The sequence below is a fragment of the Kogia breviceps genome, chromosome 18 (assembly GCF_026419965.1).
Source record: "Kogia breviceps isolate mKogBre1 chromosome 18, mKogBre1 haplotype 1, whole genome shotgun sequence".
Classification (NCBI taxonomy): Eukaryota; Metazoa; Chordata; class Mammalia; order Artiodactyla; family Physeteridae; genus Kogia; species Kogia breviceps.
Window position 1 is genome coordinate 58,218,476 of NC_081327.1, and position 9,756 is coordinate 58,228,231.

The window sequence follows — 9,756 nt, forward strand, 5'->3', positions numbered from 1 at the left end:
TGCACCACCAGGGAAGTCCCAATGCTAATTTCTTAGCTTTGCCAACCTTCTATTGCTACGTAGGATGTTAATATTAGAGGACCTAGGTAGAGAATATAATGGAACTCTGTACTACTTTTGCAACTTTGCTGTGTATCTAAAAGTATCCCAAAATAAAAGTTTATGACCCTAACTTCATAGATAAACACCACTTCCTGAGTTTACCGACAAGTGCTTTCTTGCATTTGCTAACAACTATCAGCCAAGCAGGACTGAGACCGCCCTTGCTTCAGAGCTGAGCGGGTACCTATTAGGCGGCAGGACTCCAACCTTCCACACAGCCTTGGCACTTACGTGTTAAAAAACCTCCTCTGCCCTTTCACATGTTCTGGTCTCCCCAACCATAACCCTGTAATTCCTCAGTGAGTCCCAACCTGATTTTTCTAATACCCGAGGGTGTCTCAATAGGGCAGAAAGCTATCAGCATCAGTATCAGCTACCTGTTTACTCAGTGTAGGACACAGGCCTCCAAATTTCTTATTTTGTGTCATGAAATTCATAAAACGTTGATTAGGTTTCAGGGGAGGAAGCCTGGTGACTGGGGTGAGGCTGGGAAAGGAAAGGGGTCGCTGGGTGTCAAGGCTTACAGATGGCAGGATGTGTTGGCGTCGTCCCAGGCTGTCCCGGGAACAGGAAGCGCCAGAGCCCAGGTGGCCTGGCTACTTGGTGTTTTTACGACGCTCATCTGGGCGGGTGGCAGTGTGCACAGAGGGGCGCGGGACAGCCGCGATCAGCCACGCGGTTCTTAGTTCCGCACTCGCTGACAGGTACTCGCCACCAACGGCCCGACCGCAGACCTCCGTGCGACACGCGCAGGGCGCTCTGGAAGGCCCGCTCCTAAGTGTGCGCTCCGCCCACAGGGAGGGCAAGCAGGCTCCACGTGGTGGTAGGGGCCGCAGACCAGGACATGGAGGGCGGGGCCTACCGTGGTGCAAGAGCAGGCCGGCCGGCCCGGGCTTCGCGGCACCCAGACCGTCCGCGGGGCCGGGGGCGCGGGACTCGCGTAGCACGGGACACGCGGCGCCCTATCTGTTCGTGTAGCGAGGGCCGCCTGGGGGAGGTAGCCTTCACGTCACTGGGCGGTCCTGGCTCTGATTGGTCAGAACGCTCCGTCGCTTCTGATTGGCCGGGCCCAGTACCATCCCAGGATCCTCTGCGGTACCCTTTCTTTTTCGCGGCCGTGAACCCTCGGAGGAGGTGAGTACACTCGAGCGCGGCGCCATCGCTGCTATCCGACACCATCCAGCCCCATCTGCTGTCCCCGGGGTCCGCCCGCCGCTGTCAGCGTCGGGCCGTGGCCCGGGCTCTGTGCGCGCGCGCCGGCGGGCCACCGCGCCCGGGCCCTAACTCTCTCCGCGTCCTCCCCGCTCCCCAGGCCAGTCGGCCTCAGCCATGGCGCCCAGCCGGAATGGTATGATCCTGAAGCCCCACTTCCACAAGGACTGGCAGCGGCGCGTGGCCACGTGGTTTAACCAGCCGGCGCGCAAGATCCGCAGGTGAGCCGTCCCGGAGCGCGCGCGCCCCCTTCTCTCCCCGCGCGCGGAGGGCGGCCGGGACTCGCGCCCGGCCCGCTGCGGGAGGGGCGCCCGGTGACCGCCGCTCGGCTTCTGTCTGCGCAGACGCAAGGCCCGGCAGGCCAAGGCGCGCCGTATCGCCCCGCGCCCCGCGTCCGGCCCGCTCCGGCCGGTGGTGAGATGCCCCACGGTCAGGTACCACACCAAGGTGCGCGCCGGCAGGGGCTTCAGCCTGGAGGAGCTGAGGGTGAGTGTCGCCAGCCCGCGTCCTGAGTCCCACGGGTTGTCTCTCGTGGCCCACAGCCAAGTGATGACATTCTCCGGAATCGCTGCACCGCTGTGATGAAAGTGCACTTGAACCCTTTTCCATCTGACGGCTGGGCTCTCCAGGCAGGGGGTGGGGACTGGGGAGCCCTTGGGGCTTCATCTGTGTCTGTCTCGGGGCAGGTGGCCGGCATCCACAAAAAAGTGGCCCGGACCATTGGGATCTCGGTGGACCCGAGGCGGCGGAACAAGTGCACGGAGTCCCTGCAGGCCAACGTGCAGCGGCTCAAGGAGTACCGCTCCAAGCTCATCCTCTTCCCCAGGAAGCCCTCGGCCCCCAAGAAGGGAGACAGCTCTGTGAGTACCGGGGTCCCTCTGTGCCCAGCCAGGTGTGGGCGTGGAGGTCTCATTGTGGGTTTAGCTGGGCTGAGAGGAAAACGTATTTGTCTGTGGCTTTTTATCCCCCCAAAACTGGGTCTTCATGCGGGGTAGTAGAGAGTTGGTAGATAACTAGAAGAAAGCCTCTGAGAATCCACAAACTAATCTCTAGAACTGCCGAGATTCACTGTGGGCAAGAGCCGTGGGACTTGGGGCCAGCTGTTTTGAAATTGGGAAGGTGTTTTTCCTGTTCCTGACCTTTGTGTGAAGTTAACACAAAGGTGGGCTTTGAGAGTTGTTCTACCTGTGTCTCTGCTTCACACGTGGGTGACTCTTTCATCTGCCTGTGCCTGCCATCAGCTAGACTGATGGAAGCCATCGGCAGACGGGGGCACCCAGCCAGGGGTTACAGGCTTGGGGAGATGAGCTGAACCCACCTAACTCCCTTCTCACTGCAAACAGGCTGAAGAGCTCAAATTGGCCACCCAGCTGACTGGACCAGTCATGCCCATACGGAACGTAAGTGGGCCTGTTAGGAGGGAGCAACTGAATGACAGGGCGGAGGTTGGGTTGGAGGGAATCAGCCTGGCAGCTGGGGGTGGCCCATGTTGAGATTTACAAGTTTGTGGAAAAGACCTTCCTTCCTTCCACCCTGGGGGGAGCCTCCTGCATCTTAACAGATGGACTCCTTGAGGGAAGCTTTGTGGACCCGCTTGTCACCACGCCCTCTGTTGGGTCCTTTTTCTCTCCTCGCTGTTTGGAAAGGCCAGGCTGTAGGCAGCTCTGGCGTGTCTGGTGATCCTGTAACCTGAGTGGCAATCGAGCAGGCCCTTGAGGCTCCTGTGAGCGGGGCGTGGGCCTGAGCCTCCTCCTCCAGGTCCTGTCCAAGCACAGGGTCCCGCCCACCCTTCACATGACTTGGGGTTGTTTTAAATCCACAGGGGGTTATAACCTTTTGGTGATCTCCATGTAGCCTTTTTGGGGTGGGCAGATGCCCCTCCAAGGCCTCTCAGTTTGCTGACAGCTGCTCTGGGCCTGTGCTCCCTTCCAGGTCTACAAGAAGGAGAAAGCCAGAGTCATCACAGAGGAAGAGAAGAACTTCAAGGCGTTCGCCAGTCTCCGCATGGCCCGTGCCAACGCCCGGCTCTTTGGCATCCGGGCAAAAAGGGCCAAGGAAGCTGCAGAACAGGATGTTGAAAAGAAAAAATAAACTGCTGTTGGCAACTTGTGGTAAACCTGCAGTGTTCGTGTGACCTTCATTGTGTGAGGAACTGGGGCCTGGGGAGCTTCCTCTTTGAGGGGAACCCGGGGCCCGTCCTTGGCCCTCGTCAGAGTGGGCCCGCCGCGAGGAAAGCAGGTGCGCGGCCTGGGAGCCTTGTGCTTAGTGCGTTTCCTTGTCGGAACCTTCCAGCCCCGCAGGTGCTGTGCGTTCGGTAACGGCTACCTCAGGCAATTTGGAGAACTGTTAAACCACTATTCTCATCTGTAAAACGAAGCTTATAAAGTGCTGATTTGACATCCATGTTCACTTTGTATATGTGGAAATCATGACGCGTAGAAAGGTCAGCTGGTGTGGAGGCCTGGGGGTTGGAGCCTGATGAGCCATCTGTGAGAGAGGGCACGTGGGGGGCTGCCTCCGGACAGGCAAGGAGTTAAGCTACCCGAGGGCAGGGTAGCTGCCCGTCTGTCGGAGCCCTGGCGGAGGTGCTCCCAGGATGGGGGGCAGAGAGGCCTCTGCGTCGGCTGTGCAGGGCCAGGGTCCACTGTGCTAGTGTCCACCTGGGCAGAACTGTTGGTGGGTTGTAGGTGCATCTCCTGGACAGATAACGAAAGTATGTGTGCTGGTGTCACCCCCAGTGCCTGCAGTGGCCACCAGGGGGGGTGCTGGGGCATTTGTAGGAGACTAGCATTGGTCTGGGTAGTTAGAAATAATTTTTGTTTAATATTCAAGTTACATGGTGAGGGAGGAGGACAGCATGGAGACCTCAGCCGGTCCTGGCGGCCGGTGCGATGGCAGTGGTGGCCGGGGACAGCGTGATTACACAGACTGTACCAGGTTCTCTGACTCCATAGCTCCTTCTCTTAAAAATTTTTTACTTAAAGTAATTTTGAACTGGGTAATACATTCATATAGGTGTAAATTCAGAAAGTATAACAGGTACACCCTGGACCATATATCTCCCTCATGCCCTGTCCTCAGGCTTGTTACATCCTTCTGGAGAGACTTATGCTTTCACTGAGCAAAGGAACACAGTTTCTTCTCTGTAGATACACTTTTAAAAACAAACGGCATATACTGTTCTGCAGCTTGCTGTTTTTCACTTCCATATCATAAGGGAGCCCTTCCCGTGTCTCTCCCCATGGCAGTGATTAGTCTGAGGTCCAGGTGCAACCTGAGGGACACTGCATCATCCTCTGGTGAGGTCATTCCCAATTAGCGCTACCGTGGTCAGTGTAACGGGAGCTCTTGCCACCAGCCACCAGCCAGACTGCTTAGCGCAGGCTCTGGGCCAAACACTCGATGTGTCACACGTTAGATTCTCGTGAGTGCCCTGGGGGTGCTTTTTTATTGAGGTGTAATTTACGTACAGTAAGATGTGTAGACCTTGAGGGTTGGGTTTGATGGGCTTAGACAGTTGTATACACCTGACCATCACCCACATCACACAGGACAATTTTGTCATCCAGCAGGTCCCCTGCTCCTCTCAATCCCCTCCCCCAGTAGTTTTGCCTGTTCTAGAATTTCATGTCCATGAATCACACAGCGTGTTCTCATTTGTGTCCGACTCCTTTTACCCAACGTGAAGCCTGTGTGACTCATTTCCCAGCGCTGCCTGGGTCAGAGCTGGCAGGGTAGAGCCTTCCATCAGATAAGAGGACCAAGATTTAGGCAGGGCACAGCCCCACGTGAAACAGGGAAGGGTTCTACCCAGTGTTGGCCTCTTACCTGCCCTCATGAGCATGGAAGAGGACAACACACAGGAACACACATGCACGGACAAACATGCATGCATGTGTGGGTGCAGATCCATGGACACACATACATGTATGGACACACATCGGGACATACACGTAAACTTTAGATTATGGAAAGGCCCCCTCAGGACTGCCAGGTCTGTGGGGCCGTCAGCGGCGCTACTGTCAGTGGCCAAACGCTAGGACCCTGGCTTCAGATTTCAGTGGTGCACCCTTGAGCACGTCCCTGACCTCTGCTTGAACCTCTACTTCCTCATCTGGGAAACGGGGACCGTGACAAGGCCACCTCCGTGGGAGCTGAGGGGCTCACAGGAAGCACGGTCACTTGTCAAACCAGCTAAACCGACTATCCTATTACTCCTAATAGGAGAGCCCAGAAGTGAGTCTTCAAATGGGAGAATCTGGGGGGCCTGGCACGTGGCCCTTTTTGGCCTCTGCTTCCCCCACCTGGGATGGGTTTGTCTTCTGCACAGAATGTTCCTGTGTGCTCGGAGCTGTTAGCCAGGCACATCCTGTTGTGGGGGGAGGGGGCGGTCCTCTGTCCCCTCTGTCTCAGCTTGTCAGACAGGAGCCGGTGTGGAGCAGGGCGAAGGGGGTCAGCGCTGCCATCACCCACCACGGTAGCTGAGGACTCTGTCTTCGCTGGCTGGTGGAACGGGGAGAGTCCCCACACATACGAAGTCCCTGGTCCTCCAGCAGCCACGAGGGTGGTGGTCCTCTGTCTTGTTTGCAGACCAGTCTGAGAGCTGCCCCTGGTGAGCCGGTGTTGCTGGCTGTACACAGCATTCCCGGGTCAACTCTCAGCCCAGTCAGGGGCTCACAGCCCAATGGGGAATGCAGCCCCGGGGGGCCTGGTGAGAGGTGGGGGAGGCCTGGGCAGGGGGCTGAGACCCCGGGGAGGGAGCAGCCCGGGGGTCCTGGATGGGGCTGGGAACCCCCATGGCCGCTCGCTCGCTGGCCTTGGGCTGTGGTAGGGGATGCGCTGTCCTCGGCCTGCTGCATGGAGGTTGATGGGTTCCCGGGGCGCGGCTCCTGCCGCAGGTCGCACACGCGCTCACCGCTCACCAACGTGTCTCTGGGCGGCCTCCCTCCTCCCGAGCCTCCCTTTCCTCACCTGTTGCGTGGGCGGTGGGAGGGCCCAGGAGGCGGTGAGGTGCGCTGAGCTGAGGGCCTGGTGGAGCGAGAGGGCCACGGTCTGGCCGCTGCCAGGCGCCGAGGGCGTGGTGCCCTGGGAGGTAGGTTTGGGGAACCAGGCCACCGAGAGTGAGTGGGGGCGTTGGGGAGGAGACAGGGAGACCCAGGGCGGGATTCGGGTCCTCACGGGAGCAGGTGCGGACCCCTCCCTGAGCCTCTGACTTCCAGATCGTGGCTCGGAAGAAGGTGACCCGAGCACTGTTGCTGAAGTTCAGCAGGAACGCCAGCAAGTCCCCCATCACGGTGAGGCCCCGCCTTCCACCAGCCCCGCCCCCTGCAGACCCCCGCCCCTTCCTCGCCGAGGCCGGGGCGTCCAGAGGCCGGGGCGTCCAGACACGTCCCCGAGGCTGGGCTGCAGCCGGGCAGGGAAGGGTGGGGTCAGGCCCCTCCTGACCAGCCTGGAGCCTTGGCGCTCTCCCGCCGCCCAGGTGATAGTCGGGGACGTCTCTGGGAGCAGCGGCGATGGGGCGCTCTCCCTCCGTGCCAGGAAGCTGGATGACAAGGTGAGGGGCGCCCCCCGGGGGCCCAGCTTTCCCTCCTGTCAGGAGGTGTAGACAGAGCTACACTCTGTCCACAGGGAGACAGGTGGCTGAGAACTGGGACGCGCTCAGAGCCGTGGGTGGGGCGGCCCGTCCAGGCGGTCGTGCTGCTGCCAGGGTCCCGTATGTGTCGCTGCCGTCAGCGCATCCTCAGCTCCCTATGACGGGCACTGAGGGAGGTCCCCGTCCAGACAGTGGAGGAACTGGATCTGAGCTCGGTTCCGGTCCTGCTGGCTCCTCACATGGGGTCGGGGCACAGAGCAGGGGTCTGACCGGGCGTTGCCTGTTGCCTCCCCGGGATGGAGACTGAAGCGGGGGTGGGGCGGGTGGGGGGCGGGCTGGGAGCTGGGCGCTGGGGAGCCAGGGACGCTCCCGAGGGGAGGGCGTTGCTCTTAGGGAGGGCTCTGCCCTCACAGCCAGGAAGTGGCAGAGCCTGGACCCCAGCGCTTGCCAAGCACACCCTCTGCCCCTCCTGCGGGACCTCTTCAGCAAGCCGGACCCCCTCCTGGAGCTCATACCAGGCATGCGGAGCTGTGATGTGGACCAGTTATGACCGACTCTCCCTCCCAGCCCTGCCGGCTCTGGGGGGGCGGCCACCTCCTGGAGTCCAGGGCCTAGGGTCCCTCAGGAGCTCCGTCCACCCCTACACGCAACGCTGCACAGAGCGCGAGGTGGCAGGACGCTGGCTTCCACTAGGGGGCGCCCCAAACCAGGCGCTCACAGGACCCCGTTCCGCGCTGACAGCAAATCTGCAGCTTCTTCCCCAGCTTTACTGAGACGCAACTGGCAGGTAATATGTGTGAGTTTAAGGCGTGTGATGTGATGATTTGATACAATTACACATTTTGGGACAATTCCCACAACGAGGCTAGTTACCACCAGCATCACCTCCCATAATCACCTCTTCTTTGTGTGTGGTGATGAGAAATAAGATTACTCTCTGAGCAGCTTTCAGCTATACACACGGTATTGTGAGCTGCAGTCACCGTGCTATACATCAGATCCCAGAGCTTACTCACGACTGGAAATTTCTGCCATTTGAACAACACCTCCCCGTTTCCCCTCCCCCACAGTCCCTGGCCACCACCCTCTACTGCCTGTTTTTATGAGTTTGGCTTTTTAGATTCCGCATGTAACTGAGATCATACAGTGAGAACAGAGCGTCTTTTTCTGTGTGGCTTATTTCGCTGAGCATAATGCTCTCTAGGTTCATCCGTGTTCTAGAAATGGCAGGATTTCTTTCTTTTCTATGCTGAATGCTATTCCTCTGCGTGTGTGTGTGTGTGTGTGTGTGTGTGTGTGTGTGTGTGAGAGAGAGAGAGAGAGAGAGAGAGAGAGAGAGAGAGAGAGAGAGAGAGAGAGAGGGTGGGGGTGGGCGAGGAGGGAGAGACAATCCTCTTTATCCATCGTCCACTGATGGACACTTAGGTTGCTTCCATGTCTTGGCTATTGTGAATAGTGCTGCTGTGGATGTGGGAGTGCAGATGTCCCTTTGAGGGTGATTTCATTTCTTTTGGATAAATACCCAGGAGTGGAAGGAATTGCTGGATCATATGGTAGTTCTATTTTTAATTTCTTGAGGAAACTCCATACTGTTTCCATAGTGGCTGCACCAATTTACATTCCCACCAACAGTGCACAAAGGTTCCTTTTTCTCCACCTCCTCACCAACACTTGTTTTTTCTTGTCTTTTTGATAATAGCTATTCTGACAGGTGTGAGGGGATATCTCACTGTGGTTTTGATGTGCATTTCCCTGATTATTAGTGATGTTGAGCACCTTTTCATGTCCCTGGTTACCACCTGTATGTCTTCTTTCGGAAAATGTCTAGTCAGGTCCTCTGCCCACTTTTTAATTGGGTTATTTGCTCTTTTTTTGCTATTGAGTTGTATGAGTTCCTTATATATTTTGGATACTAACCCCTTATCAGATGAATGGTTTGCAAATATTTTCTCCCTTCTGTAGGTTTCATTTTCATTTTGTTAATGGTTTCTTTTGTTGTGCAGAAACTTTACAGTTGTATGCAGTCCCACTCATTTCTTTTTGCTTTTGTTGCTTGTGCTTTTGGTGTCATATCCAAAAAGCCATTGCTGAGACTAATGTCAAGGAGCTTTTTCTCTGTTTCCTTTTCAGGGTTTTGTGCCTTCAGGTCTTACGTTTAAGGCTTTAATTCATTTTGAGTTAACTTTTGTTAACTCAAAATGGTGTGGTGTAAGATAGCAGTCCAGTTTCATTCTTTTGCATGTAGCTGTCCAGTTTTCCCAACACCATTTATTGAAGAGACCGTCTTTTCTCCATTGAATATTCTTGGCTCCCTTGTCAAATGTTAGTTGACCAGATAGGCAGGGGTTTATTTCTGGGCTCTGCATTCTCTTTGTTGGTCTATGTATCTGTTTTTAGGCAAACACCATACTGTTTTGATTACTGTAGCTTTGTAATATAGTTTGAAATCAGGCCGTGTGATGCCTCCAGCTTTGATCTCCTTTCTTAGCATTGTTTTTGCTATTCAAGGTCTTTTGTGGTTCCAAACAAGTTTTAGGCTTTTTTAAAAAATATATATTTCTGTGAAAAATGCCATTGGAATTTTGATGGGGATTGCATTGAATCTATAGATGGCTTTGGGTAGTATAGACATTTTAACAATATGAATTCTTATGATTTATGAACATGGGATACCTCTCCATTTATTTGTGTCTTCAATTTCTTTCATCAGTGCCTCATAGTTTTCAGTGTACAGGTCTTTCACCTTCTTGATTAAATTTATTCCAGGGTGTTTTTATTGTTTTTGATGCTATTACAAATGGGATTTTTTTTTCTTTTTCGTATAGGGAAAATTTATAATAATTTTTGTC

General features: G+C 55.7%; 1 protein-coding gene and 1 non-coding gene across 2 annotated transcripts; both read left to right on the top strand.

Moving 5' to 3' along the window:
• The first annotated feature begins 1,133 nt into the window (after positions 1–1,133).
• On the top strand, positions 1,134–3,430 carry RPL13 (ribosomal protein L13). Its single transcript, XM_059045955.2, has 6 exons — positions 1,134–1,236; positions 1,415–1,535; positions 1,659–1,800; positions 2,001–2,174; positions 2,658–2,714; positions 3,247–3,430. The coding sequence occupies exons 2-6, from the start codon at positions 1,432–1,434 to the stop codon at positions 3,403–3,405; spliced, it is 636 nt and encodes a 211-aa protein (XP_058901938.1). The 5' UTR covers positions 1,134–1,236; positions 1,415–1,431; the 3' UTR covers positions 3,406–3,430.
• On the top strand, positions 1,862–1,941 carry LOC131745700 (small nucleolar RNA MBII-202). The gene has a single exon (XR_009332431.1). It is a non-coding gene; the product is annotated as a small nucleolar RNA MBII-202 (small nucleolar RNA).
• Positions 3,431–9,756: the final 6,326 nt, after the last annotated feature.